The sequence below is a fragment of the Bidens hawaiensis genome, unplaced genomic scaffold (genome assembly GCF_021521415.1).
Source record: "Bidens hawaiensis isolate Kalapana, Puna unplaced genomic scaffold, B.hawaiensis_p1.1 tig00010347_1, whole genome shotgun sequence".
NCBI lineage: Eukaryota > Viridiplantae > Streptophyta > Magnoliopsida > Asterales > Asteraceae > Bidens > Bidens hawaiensis.
The window spans coordinates 116,635-132,709 of NW_027491785.1; the positions used below are offsets into that span (position 1 = coordinate 116,635).

The following is a 16,075-nucleotide window of genomic DNA, read 5'->3' on the forward strand; positions in this document are numbered from 1 at the left end:
CTTGTTGTAGGAATTTTGTAGGAAATGTTTGTAGGAAAATGACATATTTTCTAGTAGTGAAAATATAACAAAGGAATGAAGATTCTTGAAAGTTAAATGACCAAGTCTTGCTCTCAAGAGGCCTTGTTAGAATGACTGAATGAGTGTATCAGATAAAATCACTTATTTATTTTTGAAGACTAAGGAAAAACCAAGTTTAATTAGTTATGATTTCACAATTTCATGTTTAAAATATAACAAAGTATATGAAAAAACGAGTTATATTGGTGGATCATCTAGGATTCTTTTACTGGTCATGTAACTTTTGTAAAATGTGACAAATTAACGTCAACTAACTTGTTCGATGCATAAATAACATATAACAATGAGTATCTGCACTATATAACACAATATTTTTTTTATGGTGTGTGAATACTTCGTGTTTCATGTAAATCTATATATTTGAGTTGTGTCTTATGTGCACTTAATGTTTTCTTACATAACCCTGGTTTGAACACGAATGAGATTCATGAACGTCCAATGTTAGAATAAAAAAAAACAAAATAATAATGCGAGGATATGTTAACTTTGTAGAAGAATACATGAACTACAAAACAAAACAAAATTTTCTTTTTTCTTTCATATAAGAGTTAGGTATTTGACAAATAATATATGTTTTTCTAAAAAACATCCACATCTATACTTATATAATATATAACTAGTGGGATTTCTCCGCTTGATCCGATCAGCTGGAATTCGATTGGTATAGGTTTAGTTTGTTATCATACCGACACTCGTAAAAGCAACCTAAAGATACAAACAATGTTTCTGTTTATGTAACTAGTACAAAGTGATAATGTTTTACCCTTAATCAATTTCATACAATGCTACATAATTATATTTATGGAAGCAATATATTAATTTAGGCTCATGAATAAAAGGACATGACCTTTTGAGTTTATTCTTTTGGTTTTTGGTGTATCAATAATGTTTGCTCTTATCTCATTCTCCGCATACCCTTTATGCCACGTATACGAAACTCAAGCATGGATTCAAGTTGAAAACTTTGTGAAACTCATTTAAGAAAATAATAATGTTTGCTCTTACCGGACCAGTTGAACCGGTTTACTATGGAAAAAAAATATTTTTTTTATTTTAACATTTTTCATTCTTAACCGTTATTTCCGAGACAAAAGTTGTTCGGCAATAGCCCGTCCGGTTTACTGTCGGATCCGGTTATGAAAACATTGCTCTCAAGTTATCTAGTACTAAGTTTAAGAATACTTCAAAATCAAAATCTACACCATCATTATTCCTATTTAAAGCCAAGAAATAGTCCCATAAATCATTTTCATGTACGGTTGTAGCAAAAACAAAATACAGGAGACAAGTTGTCATGTATGACTCCTTGTTTTAGACCAACAAAGTCTACTATACACACATCTGACTTATCATTCTATTCAATCTTGAAAAATAGCAATTTGCTGTTAATAAATTAATCCAAAACCAAACTTTTCTTCTTCACCACCAACTCTTGTCCTCTGCAACAATGGCTGCAAGAAAACCTGAATGCATACTGCTTCAAACTCTTGGTTTTGTAATCTTGTTAACATATGCTGAATCAGTTGTGCCACAACAAGAAGGTAACATATATATTGTTTATTTTATTGTTAAAAAAATCATTTTTTTTTGTTTCAAGAAAATGAGTTTGTGGATTCTTGAATCTTGATTTTGTTTTTCTTTAAATTATATTATTATTTACTGCTTGGATTGGAGATAAAGCCATGGTTTTTTTTTATGAGTTTAATGCAAAAAGTTATGTACTTTAATTTCTGTATATAAGTTTAGCATGTTTATGAATTTTTATAATAAACTTTTAAGAACTCATGGGTTGTCTGTAAAAGTCAAAAACCATATCTCTTTTAATGATTGCAACTTGAAAGTGTATTGATCTTTTGTTTAGTTTTAATTATTGAGTAATTGATTCCCAATGATTTAATCCCACTTGAGTGGTTTGACTTCTAAGGTCAAATTATATCATTAGTTTGGTTCAAAAAGATATGATTTTCTTTTTCTTTTTGTTAATTTAATTTAGTGGAAGCTGTTGAAAACATTCTTGCTGCTATGAATGCAACAAGTTGGAGATTTAATGGAGATAATTGCAATCTTGACACCATTACTGAAGTGCCAAACTTATCTCAGGAAGCTAATGCTAGCACCGGATGCGATTGCAACATTGGCAACGATACCAATTGTCATGTCGTAAGGATGTATAAAGTTCTGTCTTTTAATTCTATTCAATGAGTATTAACAATATTATTACGATTTATTTATATATTTGACTTTAAAAGTCAACGCTTTTCGATAACAAGAAGTTTTCGGAATTTATATAATTTGTTTGTCAATGCAGCACACATAAGTTTTATAGCCTTGATGGGGTACTGTCACCCGAATTAGCAAAGCTTCCATACCTCCGGTCGTTGTAAGTCGTCTGTTAAACACATAATTAACTAATTTATCAAACCGTTTTAATACGGTCAAGACTTAATGAAACTTAAGTATATCTTATTCTATTTGCAGAGACCTTGCTTACAATTACTTAAGTGGCACAATTCCATCTGAATGGGGCTTAACACGGCTACAAGACATGTGAAATCTCTTTTTTACCCTTAACTAGTTACATAATTTTCTTTTGTATGAGAACTTAAAGTTGTGAACTTTATTCATCCTTGTGCAGATCTCTTCTTGGCAACCGTTTAACAGGCGATATCCCACCGGAACTAAGCAATATCACTACCCTCACAAAGCTGTAACTTTTTATTTATATACTGGTCAACTTTGACTTATTATTTTTTATGTTTATATGGATTAATAATTAATATACTTGTTAAAATTATTGGTCAGAGACCTTGAAGCAAACAGGCTTTCAGGAACCGTTCCACCTGAATTAGGGAGATTAATCAACTTGAACTCTTTGTAAGTTTGATCAAGTTCTTAATTAAAATTATTGATATTTGGAGTTATCAATATATTATATTATATTTGCAGGATCTTGTCTTCAAACCGGTTGACCGGTAGGCTGCCAACAACCCTTGGCCAACTAGGAAATCTAACAAATTTGTAAAAATATTTACTTCACTCTCTTAAACAAAGTTTATCTATTCCTCCATTATTTTGAAGTCTAAAACTGAATGCTCTTTGTGTATTATGCAGTAGGATAAACGAAAACAACTTCACTGGTCCGATACCTGATTTTATACAAAACTGGAAACTACTTACTAGATTGTAAGATGTTCAATGAACTCTTTAAAATGTAGAATTTCAAAAACTTAATATTTTGATGTTTTTCAAGAGAAATTGTGGCGAGTGGACTCACAGGGCCTATTCCTTCAAATATATCTCTTCTAGAAAACCTATCTGATCTGTAAGTAAAGTTAACCTTTTGTTTTCAGATTAATATGTTCATAAGTTAAGTTTGTGTTCTTCATGAATGCGTGTTTTGCAGGAGAATTAGTGACATAAGTGGGCAGGCACAACGATTTCCTCAGCTCAACAGTGCTACCGGATTAATAAGATTGTATGCAATAATTCTGGCATTGACTTTTGTCTTTGACTTACATGACCTCTGACATTTCATTCATAAATTTAGGGTCTTGAGAAATTGCAATATTTCAGGAGAAATACCGGAGTATGTATGGCAAGTGAGACAGCTTGAAATGTTGTAAGTATACACTACATCGACCGTTTTTTTTTACTAAATCTATATGATTTGTATGTTTTGTGACATAATTTCCGACGTGATCTCAACAGGGATGTAAGTTTTAATAGGTTAGTAGGAAGAATATCTAATAACATCCTCGGGAGGAGTTTGCGAATTAGTGTAAGTTTTAGTAATCTATTAGTTTTTTGTGCTTGTACTATTATGTGTTACTGAATAAGCATCTTGTTGTGGTTTTGATTTTTGAATAGGTTTTTAACTAGTAACATGCTAAGTGGCGACATACCGGAAACACTTTTGGTCAATGGAGCTAGTATGTAAGTTTTTTTTTTGTTAATAAACCTTTTTTAAATTTCATGAAGCATGCTTAGTTGTTATGAAACTGATATTTTTATTCGAGTTTCTTTGTGCAGTGACCTTTCCTATAACAATTTTACATGGCAAGGACCTAATCAAGCCACATGCCGACCGAACAGGTAAGCCTTTTTATTTATTAAAGCATCTAAAAAAAACCTTCAAGGTGTGACAGTGACACAATCGGATAGATTTTGTCTGATAACAAGAGTTGCAATGTCTGAAATTTAATAAACAACATGTTTTGAATTAAATTCATTATGCTAATGTTGTTGTGTAACAACTTGTTTTTTTCGTTGGTCTCTATACTAGGAACTTTTATGTTAACTTGTTCAGAAGCTCTTCGACAATAAACCCGATGTAAGTTTGTTTCCATTGCTTTTACTAGCATTTATATCTTCTTGTTTATCCACATTTGATGCTCGTTCTTATGATAATATTCTCAACAGACAGGACATGGTTCCGTGTGTAGAGAATGTCAAATGTCCTAGATGTGAGTATTTTGCATCTCTGAACATGTCAAACAGATGAAATATGAAATTAGCTAAAAAGATAATGGATTGATTTCAATTTTCATGACAGATGCATGTTCTTTACATGTTAACTGTGGTGGGAATGATTTAACGGTTAGAGAAAGTAACGGGAGGTCTATTCTTTATGAAGGAGACGCTAATGTCGACGGTGGTGCCGCTAGGCTGTACGAAGCCTCCAGGAACTGGGGATTTAGTAGCACAGGTGACTTCATGGATGACAACATTTACCAAAACACGCGATACATAGAATCTTTACAAGGGGACACAAGCTTACCTCCACTTTATACAACCGCTCTCTCTCACCACTTACACTCACTTACTTCAGTTATTGTTTAGAAAACAGTGATTATGTGGTTAATCTGCACTTTGCAGAGCTACAGTTTACTAACGACAGCACGTTTAGAAGTCTCGGCAGACGAATATTTGATATTTATATTCAGGTAATAATTTTATGATTTCATAATCTTATGATAGTTATAGTTAGTCGTATGTGATTTAGGGGCGAATTGTTAGAAAAGATTTCAATATTGAAGAAGAGGCAGGTGGGTTAGTAAGGCCTGTGGTTGTTCGGTTTAATGCGAGTGTGACGAATAATATCTTGGAGATCGGGTTTTATTGGGCGGGCAAAGGGACAACCCGTTTTCCTAAAAGAGGAGTTTATGGGCCTCTTGTATCGGCTATTGATGTTGACCCGTATTTCAAGATTTGTTTGGTTGGTGGAAAGAAGACGAGTAAAGGCATTTATATAGGTGTCGGGCTTGGTGTACCGTTTCTTGTTATGCTGATTTTGGGTGTTTTGTGGTGGAAATGTTTAAAGGGGCGGAAAAAGACCGATAAAGGTGAAGACTTTATCTGTTTCTTTGACTTTCTTGATCCATTTGTGAACTCTTTTGACTTTTGTTGACTTTATTTTGAACAGATTTTGAAGGGTTGGAGCTTAAAACACTTTCATTTTCTTTGAAACAACTAAAGACTGCTACAAACAACTTCAATGATTCAAACAAAGTAGGGGAAGGAGGTTTTGGGCCTGTTTACAAGGTAATAAATTATAATCTAGTACAAAACAATCATCTGTTTGATCTCGGTTTCGTGTTTGTAACATGTGTGTTTGTGTGTTGGTTTGCAGGGTACGTTGACTGATGGCACGGCGGTTGCGGTGAAGCAACTTTCAACACATTCAAAGCAAGGAAACCGTGAGTTCTTGAACGAGATTGGTGTGATTTCGTGCTTACAACATCCGAATCTTGTTAAACTCCACGGATGTTGCATTGAAGGAGATCAGCTGTTGCTTGTTTATGAGTACTTGGAAAATAATAGCCTTGCAAATGCTTTGTTTGGTGAGTGTGTTTTGGCTTTCTTGCAGTTTGACTTTTCAGGTCAATGGACTTCATTTTTAAACTCATAATTGACCTGATTAATGTTAAAATTACTAACTTTATTTTTCCCATATTGTAAATCTTGTTAAATGTATTTAAAATTCAAATTTACTTTGTTTGACTTTCAAAGTTAAATTTTTTGACCTTGTTATTATACAGATTCCGGTAAAAGTCGATTAATGCTCGATTGGCCAACGAGGTTCAATATATGCATTGGGATCGCTCGAGGTTTAGCATTTCTTCACGAAGAATCAAGGATCAAAATCGTGCATCGGGACATTAAAGCCACAAATGTGCTACTTGCCAAAGATCTGAATCCTAAAATTTCAGATTTTGGATTGGCAAGGCTAAACGAAGACGAGAAGACTCACGTTAGCACGCGAGTTGCTGGAACAATGTAAATTATTATTCACTCAATCCCTAAATTCGTCTCTTAAAACTAACTTTATTTATGAATTTGCAGTGGATACATGGCACCAGAGTATGCCCTCTGGGGTTACTTGAGCGACAAGGCAGATGTTTACAGCTTCGGTGTGGTGTTGTTGGAAATTGTTAGCGGCAAAAACAATAACAGTTACATTCCCACTAACGACTGCATTTGTCTTCTAGACTGGGTATGGTTCAAGTTTCAATCTGTATAACCTTTGTCACATATTTTATAAGATTTTATACGACATGTTATAACTTTATCAAAGCGATTATGCAGGCTTGTCGACTGGAAACAAGTAAGCAATACGCAGAGCTTTTCGACGAGAGATTGGAGTCAACAATGAACAAAGAAGAAGCGGAAACTGTTGTGAAAGTAGCACTTCTGTGCACAAACGGTTCTTCGTCAATGAGGCCAACGATGTCAGAGATTGTAAATATGCTCACTGGAAAAACTTGTATGCCAGAAATAGTTCCGGAATTAGGCGGTTACTCTGAAGATTTGAGGTTTAAAGCCATGAGAGACTTTCGACATGATATGAAAGGTCAACGGAGTCTAAGCGGCAGTCAAACTCATTCCAACACGATTCGAACTGACACAACATCGTCTTCTGATGTGTTCGAGATCCTGTCGGTTGATACCAGATCATACTGAAAGACCAGTATAGTTTATTACAGATTATAATTATGGGATTATTAGTGCATATACCATTTCTTTCCTATTGGTAGCATTCCTGGACTTAAAAGATACTAGAGTTAAACACACTTTTGATGTATAGTCTTTATTCATATGTAACAATTTGAAACAACATGTTTAATATTGTAATAAAATAATTAAATGGCATTCATATGTATATAAGTGGAGGATCAAACTTTTTAATGCAATCAAAATAATATTGGTCACACTATTTAAGTAAAATATGCAAAGCCATTGCTTTCTAATCTACGTGAATTGTGAAGGGGTGGATTACTTTACTTTTCTTCTTCAACTACTTAATCATCTTGTACCATATCATTTGGACCATTGTTGATGTGGTATATATATATACATCAGTTTCTTAATACAAAAAGAGAATCATAACATTTGCTACTCTGTTATCTAGATCCGTGGTGTAGGCTTCATATCCATCCCATAAAACATATTGGCGTTGCTTAGGATAACATTCCACTACGTAGGAAAATAATAACATGACATAATATAACGACCGTAAAAACATAAATAAAACAGTTAAAACAATACATTTGCTACTCTCTCTCTCTCTCTCTCTCTATATATATATATATTACACACATATTAACATAATAATATTAAACCAACAAACACACCCAGGCGACAAGTCCATGCCCTCCCCCTTATCGCCATGGGTGGGGTGTTATTGCCCCATGTCGCCCAAATTTATAGCCTACTACACATTGGATCAAGTGGATACAAGCCTTTCAATTTTGAATAAAAATACCTTTATACCCTACAAATTCTTTTCAACAAGACAACTAAGGGGGTGTTTGGTACAGAGAAAAAGAATGGGAAGAAATGGAAATAGAAATGGGAGAGAAATGGAATTGGAGAGAAATAGAAATGGGTGGAGAATTGACAATCATTTCCTTTGTTTGGTACAATAGAGAAATGGGTGGAGAAACGGGAGCAGAGACGTGATTAGGGTTCCGCCTCGGCATCATCATGGTGGAGAAATGGTGGCTCAGAGACGCGTCGCAACACCGCGAACGGAGTAGAGCGTCATCATCATCGCCGCGCAACATCAACACCGCGATTTAGGGTTCCGCCTCGCAACACCGCCATCGCCGCCGTGCCGGACGTGGCTGCGGCGTCGGCCGCCGTGCCGGACGTCGGCATCATCATCACCATCGCCGGTCGGAGCATCATCATCATCATACGCGAACGGAGTAGAGCAGAGACGCGATTTAGAAGCAGAGAGAATTCCATTTCTCTTCCAAACGGAGAGAATTGGATTTCTCTACTTTTTGCCTACACCCAATTCTCAGAGAAAACCAATTCTCCGCCCAATTCTCCGCCTAATTCTCCCAAACAAGAGAAACCTAATTCTCCACCCTCAAATCTCTCTACCAAACACCCCCTAAGTTTAAATATACGATTAGATATATGTTAAACTAAGACTTCATATTTTTTTATTAACAAAAAATGACTTTAATTAAAAATTTTGTTCTACGTGTCTTAAATTAGTTGAAACGTGTTGTATCACTATATATTATTCTATTCGAAGGTAAAGAACATAAATAGACTTAAGAAAGAAAATATAACAAAGGAATGAAGCTTTTCGAAACGTTAAATGACCAAATCTTGCTATCAAGAGGCCTTGTTATAACGAGTGTATCAAATAAAATCACTTATTTTGAAGATAAGGGAAAAACCAAGTTTGGTTATGATTTCACATTTTAATGTTTAAAATATAAAAAAAGTATATGAAAAAACGAGTTATATCGGTGGATCTAGGATTTTTTTTAGTAACTTTTTGAGAATGTAGTGAATTAATGTCAACTAACTAACCTTGAGTGCATAAATAACATATAAAAATATGTTATTACTATATAGCACATAATATTTGTTTTTATGGGGTGTGGTCACGTACCGGTGTTAGCACATAATATTTGTTTTCTATATTTGGGTTGTCTCCGATATACAATATTATTCTCTAACATGGTTGTTTGAACGTCCAATGTTAGATTTAAAAAAAAACTAAATAATAATGCGAGGGTAGGTTAACTTTGTATAAGAATACATGAACTACAAGACAAAAGAAAAACTTCTTTTTGTTTTCTCATAAAAGCATTAGGTGTGTGACAAATAATATATATTTTTCTAAAAAACATCCACATCTATACTCTTTTATAATATATAACTAGTGGGACTTCTCTGCATGATTCTGCTGGAATTCGATCGGTATTGATTTGGTTTGTTATAATACTGACACTCGTAAAATTAGAAACTGAAGGATACAAACAATTTTCTGTTTATGAAACTTGTACAAAGCGATAACGTTTTACGTCTAATTAATTTCATATTTACAAAATCTCTTCAAAGCTACAAAGCTATATTTATGGAAACAATATATTAATTTAGGCTCATGAACAAATGGACATAACCTTTTTATTCTTTTGGTATACGCGTAATGTTTGCTCTTATCTCATTCTCCGTGTACTTTTATGCTACATAGTATATATATGAAACTCAAGTAGTCTAGTTTGGATTCAAGTTGATTTATAAAATCTACTATTATCTATCTAGAAACAATATTTTAACTTCTGTAACAATGGCTGCAAGAAAAGCTGAATGCATACTGCTTCAAACTCTTTGTTTTGTAATATTGCTATCATATGCTGAATCAGTTGTGCCACAACAAGAAGGTAACATATATATTTTTAAAAAGATCAATTTTTTAGTTTGAAAAAAAATGTGTTCTTGAATCTTGATTTAGTTTTTCTTCCAAGTTATTTTATTGTTTCTTGAATCTTGATTTAGTTTTTCTCCAATAATATATCATTAATCTGGTTCAAATTGATTTGATTTTTTTTTCTTTTTGTTAATTTAATTTAGTGGAAGCTGTTGAAACCATTCTTGCTGCTATGAATGCAACAAGTTGGAGATTTAATGGAGATAATTGCAACCTTGACACCATTACCGAAGTGCCAAAGTTATCTCAAGAAGCTAATGCTAGCATCGGATGTGATTGCAGCATTGGCAACGATAACGTTTGTCATGTCGTAAGGATGTATAAAGTTCTGTCTTTTATTCATATTCATTAAGTATTAGCAATATCATTGAGTTAAAAGTCAATGCTCCTTGATAACAAGTTTTGGGAATTTATATAATTTGTTTGTCTATGCAGCACGCATCAGTTTTATAGTCTTGATGGAGTACTGTCACCCGAATTAGCAAAGCTTCCTTACCTCCGGTCGTTGTAAGTCGTCTATAAAACACATAATCAAATTATATATCAAAATTTTGATATGATCAAGATTTAATGAAACTTAAGTATATCTAATTCTATTTGCAGAGATCTTGCTTACAATTACTTAAGTGGCATAATCCCGCCTGAATGGGGCTTAACACGGCTACAAGACATGTGAAATCTCTTTTTTACCCTTAACTAGTTACATAATTTTCTTTTGTGTGAGAACTTAAAAGTTGTGAACTTTATCATTTTTTATGCAGCTCTCTTCTTGGCAACCGCATAACAGGCGAAATCCCACCAGAATTAAGCAATATCACTACCCTCACAAAACTGTAACTTTTTAGTTATTTTCTGGTCAACGTTGACTTTCTTATTGTGTTTATATGGATTTATAATTAGTATACTTATCTTGTTAAAATTATTGATTAGCGACCTTGAAGCAAACCAGCTTTCAGGAACTGTTCCATCTGAATTAGGGAGATTAATCAATTTGAAGTCTTTGTAAGTCTGATTAAGTTTTCAATCACACATTTCCTAATATAATTGAACTGTTTATTGATAATTGGAGTTATTTGTCATATAATATTGCAGGATCTTGTCTTCAAACAGGTTCACCGGGAGGCTGCCAACAACCCTTGGTCAACTAGGAAATTTAACAAATTTGTAAAATATTTATTTTACTGATCTCTTAACCAAAGTTTTTCTATTCCTCCATTTTTGAAGTCTAAAACTGAATCTTTTTCATGTATTATACAGTAGGATAAACGACAACAACTTCACTGGGCCGATACCTGATTTTATACAAAAGTGGAGACTACTTACTAGATTGTAAGATGTCATAATATTAATGTTCTACGAATTCCTTAAAATGTGGAGTAGCATTTTAGTTTACACATTCAAGAATGTCATAATATTAATGTTTGGATGTCTTTCAAGAGAAATTGTAGCGAGTGGACTCACGGGGCCTATCCCTTCAAACATATCTCTTTTAGAAAACCTACTTGATCTGTAAGTAAAGTTAACCTTTTGTTTTTAGATTAATATGTTCATAAGTTAAGTTTATTTTCTACATGAATGCATGTTTTGTAGGAGAATTAGTGACATAAGTGGGCAGGTTCAAGAATTTCCTCAGCTCAACAATGCTAGTGGATTATTAAGATTGTATGTTGATAATTCAAGCATTGACTTTTGTCTTTGATTTGTATGAACTGATATTTCATTCATAAATTTAGGGTCTTGAGAAATTGCAATATTTCAGGAGATATACCGGATTATATTTTGCAAGTGAGTCAGCTTGAAATGTTGTAAGTATACACTAAATAGACCTTTTTTCACAAAATCTTTATGACATAATTTTCGATGTGATCTTAACAGGGATGTAAGTTTTAATAGGCTAGTAGGAAGAATATCTGATGTTATCCTCGGGATGAACTTGCGATTTGTGTAAGTTTTAGTACTCTTTTAGTTTTCATGCGCTTGCACTATTATATATGTGTTACTAAATAAGCATCTTGATGTGGTTTTGAATAGGTTTTTAACTAGTAACATGCTAAGTGGTGACATACCGGAGACACTTTTGGTAAATGGAGGTAACATGTAAGTTTGTTTTGTTAAATTAAATTTCATGAAGCACGAGCTTGGTTGTTAAAAAACAAATGTTTTTATTCGAGTATCTTTGTGTAGTGACCTATCCTACAACAATTTTACATGGCAAGGACCTAATCAAGCCACGTGCCGACAGAATAGGTAAACATGTTTTTTTTTTAAATCTAAAAAAAACATTCAAGGGGTGAAATAACGCAATGGTAAGCATTTGATTCTATGGTCCCGAGGTTCGAACCCATCTTTCACTTGTATTTGTGGGCACCTTGAGTTTCGTTAATGGGTTTTGATCATGATATAAAAACAAAAATACAAATTTTGTCCTTTAAACATATTTGATTTACAGATTATGTCATCTAAAAAGTTTACTTTCAGACGGTGTCCTTTAAAAAACAAAGAAACATGTCGTATAAAGGACATCGCCTAAAAGTAAACTTTTTAAAGGATCTGATCTTTAAATCAGTTATGTTTAATGAATAAAATTTGTATTTCTGTGTGATATAAAAGATATCTAAAAAGTTTGCATGTTAATAGAGGTATGAAGATCATGTTTTAAAATTGAACTCAATATTCTATTTGGGACTTTCTTGCAAGTTTGTATTTGTATTAAAACTTATTATTTCCATTGGTCTCTATACCAGGAACTATTATGTTAATTTGTTCAGAAGCTCTTCGACAAAAAACCCGATGTAAGTTAGTTTCCATTGCTTTTACTAGCATTTATATCTTCTTGTTGATCCGCATTTGATGTTTGTTCTTATGATAATATTCTCAACAGACAGGACATGGTTCCGTGTCTGGAGAATGTTAAATGTCCTAGATGTGAGTATTTTTTCAACCTCTAAATCATCAAATGAATTAAGAAATTAATTAGCTAAAAAGATAACGGGTTGATTTCATGACAGACGCATGTGCTTTACATGTTAACTGTGGTGGGAATGATATAATGGTCAGAGAAAGTAACGGGCGGTCTGTTCTTTATGAAGGAGACGCAAATGTTGATGGTGGTGCCGCCAGGCTATATGAAGCCGTAAAGAACTGGGGATTTAGTAGTACGGGTGACTTCATGGATGATAACAATTACCAAAACACCCGATACATAGCATCTTTACAAGGGAGCACGAGCTTACCTCCACTTTATACAACTGCTCGTCTCTCACCACTTACACTCACTTACTTCAGTTACTGTTTGGAAAATGGAGATTATGCGGTTAATCTGCACTTTGCAGAGTTACAGTTCACTAATGACAACACGTATAGAAGTCTCGGCAGACGAATATTTGATATTTATATTCAGGTAATAATTTTATGATTTCATAATCAATATTATGATGGTTATAATTAGTTGTACGTGATTTAGGGGCGAATTGTTAGAAAAGATTTCAATATTGAAGAAGAGGCGGGTGGGTTTGTAAGGCACGTGGTGGTTCAGTTTAATGCGAGTGTGACGAATAATATCTTGGAGATCAGGTTTTATTGGGCGGGCAAAGGGACAACTCGCTTTCCTAGACGGGGAGTTTATGGGCCTCTTGTATCGGCTATTGATGTTGACCCGTATTTCAAGATTTGTTCGGTTGGTGGAAAGAAGAAAAGTAAAGGCATTTATATAGGTGTCGGGTTTGGTGTACCGTTTCTTGTTTTGTTGATTTTGGGTGTTTTGTGGTGGAAATGTTTAAAAGGGCGAAAAAGGACCGATAAAGGTGAAGACTTTATTTGTTCCTTTGACTTTGTTGACTTTCTTGATCCATTTATGTACTCTTTTGCTAAGGAGAATTGATTATCTTGAACAGATTTTGAAGGATTGGAGCTTAAAACACTTTTTTTTTCTTTGAAACAATTAAAGAACGCAACAAACAACTTTAATGATTCAAACAAAGTTGGAGAAGGAGGTTTTGGGCCTGTTTACAAGGTTATTATTTATAATCTAGCACAAAAACTTAACATCTTTTTTTATTTATTTATTTATTTCAGTTACATGTTTGTAATGTGTTATTATTGTGTGTTGGTTTGCAGGGTACGTTGACTGATGGCACCGCGGTTGCAGTGAAGCAGCTTTCAACACATTCAAAGCAAGGAAACCGTGAGTTTTTGAACGAGATTGGTGTGATTTCGTGCTTACAGCATCCGAATCTTGTTAAACTTCATGGTTGTTGCATTGAAGGAGATCAGCTGTTGCTTGTTTATGAGTACTTGGAAAATAATAGCCTTGCAAATGCTTTGTTTGGTGAGTGTGTTTTGGCTTTCTTGCAGTTTCACTTTTTAAGTCAACAGACTTAATATTTAAACTCATAAATTGACATGGTTTTTTTGTTTAATTACCAACATTGTTTTTACCACAAATGTAAAGCTTGTAAAACTATTAGGCTTAGTACATATATTTCCTGAATACTTAATAAAATATTTATCGGAATTGAAACTCGAATCTACTTTGCTTGACCTTAAAAAGTCAAATCTTTTACTTGTTAACACAGATTCAGGTAAAAATCGATTAATTCTGGACTGGCCAACGAGATTCAACATATGCATCGGGATTGCTCGAGGTTTAGCATTTCTTCACGAAGAATCAAGGATCAAAATCGTGCATCGGGACATTAAAGCCACAAATGTGCTACTTGACAAAGATTTGAAGCCTAAAATTTCAGATTTTGGATTGGCAAGGCTAAAGGAAGACGAGAAGACTCACGTTAGCACACGAGTTGCAGGAACAATGTAAATTATTAATCACTCAATCCCTACATTAGTCTCTTAGATCTAACTTCATTTATGAATTTATAGTGGATACATGGCACCAGAGTATGCGCTATGGGGTTACTTGAGCGACAAAGCAGATGTTTACAGCTTTGGAGTCGTGCTGTTGGAAATAGTTAGCGGCAAAAACAATAACAGTTACATTCCAACTAACGATTGCATTGGTCTTCTAGATTGGGTATGATTCAAGTTTTAGACTGTAGTATGTCACGTGGAAAAGATTTTTATCGCTTATATAAAGATAAAATAAGGTTTTATACGACATGTTATAAATTTACTGGATATGACTGATGTGACATTAATTTAACTGATGTTTAAATACTAACTTATCGAAGCGATCATACAGGCTTGTCGGTTGGAAATATGTAAGCAATACGCAGAGCTTTTCGATGAGAGATTGGATTCGACAATGAACAAAGACGAAGCGGAAACTGTTGTGAAAGTAGCACTTCTGTGCACGAACGGTTCTTCGTCAATGAGGCCAACGATGTCAGAGGTTGTAAATATGCTCACTGGTAAAACTTGTGTGCCAGAAATAGTTCGGGAAGTTGGCGGTTACTCTCAAGATTTGAGGTTCAAAGCCATGAGAGACTTTCGACGTGAGATGAAAGGTCAACGAAGTCAAAGCGGCGGTCAAACTCATTCCAACACGATTCGAACTGACACAACATCGTCTTCTGATGTGTTTGAGATCCAGTCGGTTGATACCAGATCTTATTGAAAGACTAGTATAGTTTATTACAGATTATAATTATGGGATAGTATTATTAGTGCATATTGTTAGGATTAAACGCACACATGAAACTGAACACACAAGCGAAAGCAATAACGAACACGAGGATTTAACGTGGTTCGTCTAAACTGACCTACGTCCACGGGTGTCAACTATGTATTTCTTTTATTGAGTGACAAATTGTTACAAGTACATAGAGTTGTTTAAATATAGATTTAACTAGGGTTTGCATCTTATCCAACAAGAAATTCAAACCGGGTCGGGCTTCGGTCTGGCCACCCTACACCCGTCTGCCCTTTAGACTTCAAATAATAAACCGGGCTAACAAGGCCTACGAACCCAAAAATCTCCCACTCGGAGGCCTTGAGTACTCTCGTCTGCACTCCTCATCGTACTTCTGTAATCTAAATATTAAACTTCTAGCTGCCACCGCCTTCTCATCAATTAACCTGAAGGCCCCGTTGAAGCTCCCCGGAGCTCCAACACATCAATCACCGCTAAAACTGCCCCTGACCCGTTCTTTGTCCCTACCGGCTCCCACTGTAACGAACTGCCGGATCCTGAGATATCCCGAGAACAAACACTCTCCATATTCAACAAGTAATTAACTGGAGAGACTTTAACAGCTGGAATACTTGTTTTCTTAATCCACTGTCGACCTGGACTGTAACTGAAAT

General features: G+C 34.4%; 1 protein-coding gene and 1 pseudogene across 2 annotated transcripts; both read left to right on the forward strand.

Annotated features, from left to right (window-relative positions):
* The first annotated feature begins 1,387 nt into the window (after positions 1-1,387).
* LOC143534857 (putative leucine-rich repeat receptor-like serine/threonine-protein kinase At3g14840) lies at positions 1,388-7,306 on the forward strand (annotated as a pseudogene). The gene is made up of 23 exons (XR_013135620.1): positions 1,388-1,622; positions 2,075-2,249; positions 2,390-2,461; positions 2,560-2,628; positions 2,717-2,788; positions 2,884-2,955; positions 3,028-3,099; positions 3,193-3,264; positions 3,332-3,403; positions 3,485-3,556; positions 3,629-3,700; positions 3,790-3,859; positions 3,950-4,014; positions 4,111-4,173; positions 4,364-4,411; positions 4,501-4,544; positions 4,634-5,024; positions 5,084-5,423; positions 5,504-5,622; positions 5,711-5,921; positions 6,120-6,357; positions 6,424-6,574; positions 6,667-7,306. The product of XR_013135620.1 is annotated as a putative leucine-rich repeat receptor-like serine/threonine-protein kinase At3g14840 (transcript).
* A 2,168-nt stretch (positions 7,307-9,474) lies between these two features.
* On the forward strand, positions 9,475-15,420 carry LOC143534858 (putative leucine-rich repeat receptor-like serine/threonine-protein kinase At3g14840). Its single transcript, XM_077029235.1, has 23 exons — positions 9,475-9,767; positions 9,958-10,132; positions 10,250-10,321; positions 10,418-10,486; positions 10,576-10,647; positions 10,745-10,816; positions 10,907-10,978; positions 11,072-11,143; positions 11,252-11,323; positions 11,405-11,476; positions 11,548-11,619; positions 11,690-11,758; positions 11,846-11,911; positions 11,999-12,061; positions 12,559-12,606; positions 12,696-12,739; positions 12,823-13,214; positions 13,278-13,617; positions 13,708-13,826; positions 13,931-14,141; positions 14,389-14,626; positions 14,693-14,843; positions 15,012-15,420. The coding sequence occupies exons 1-23, from the start codon at positions 9,674-9,676 to the stop codon at positions 15,384-15,386; spliced, it is 3,030 nt and encodes a 1,009-aa protein (XP_076885350.1). The 5' UTR covers positions 9,475-9,673; the 3' UTR covers positions 15,387-15,420.
* Positions 15,421-16,075: the final 655 nt, after the last annotated feature.

Bases quoted from the DNA above. Each gene is read 5' to 3' on its own strand.
- LOC143534858 (XM_077029235.1), top strand. From the start codon at position 9,674: ATGGCTGCAAGAAAAGCTGAATGCATACTGCTTCAAACTCTTTGTTTT. The intron at 9,768-9,957 runs GTAACATATATA...AATTTAATTTAG, and splicing joins AGTTGTGCCACAACAAGAAG to TGGAAGCTGTTGAAACCATT. The intron at 13,215-13,277 runs GTAATAATTTTA...TACGTGATTTAG, and splicing joins TATTTGATATTTATATTCAG to GGGCGAATTGTTAGAAAAGA.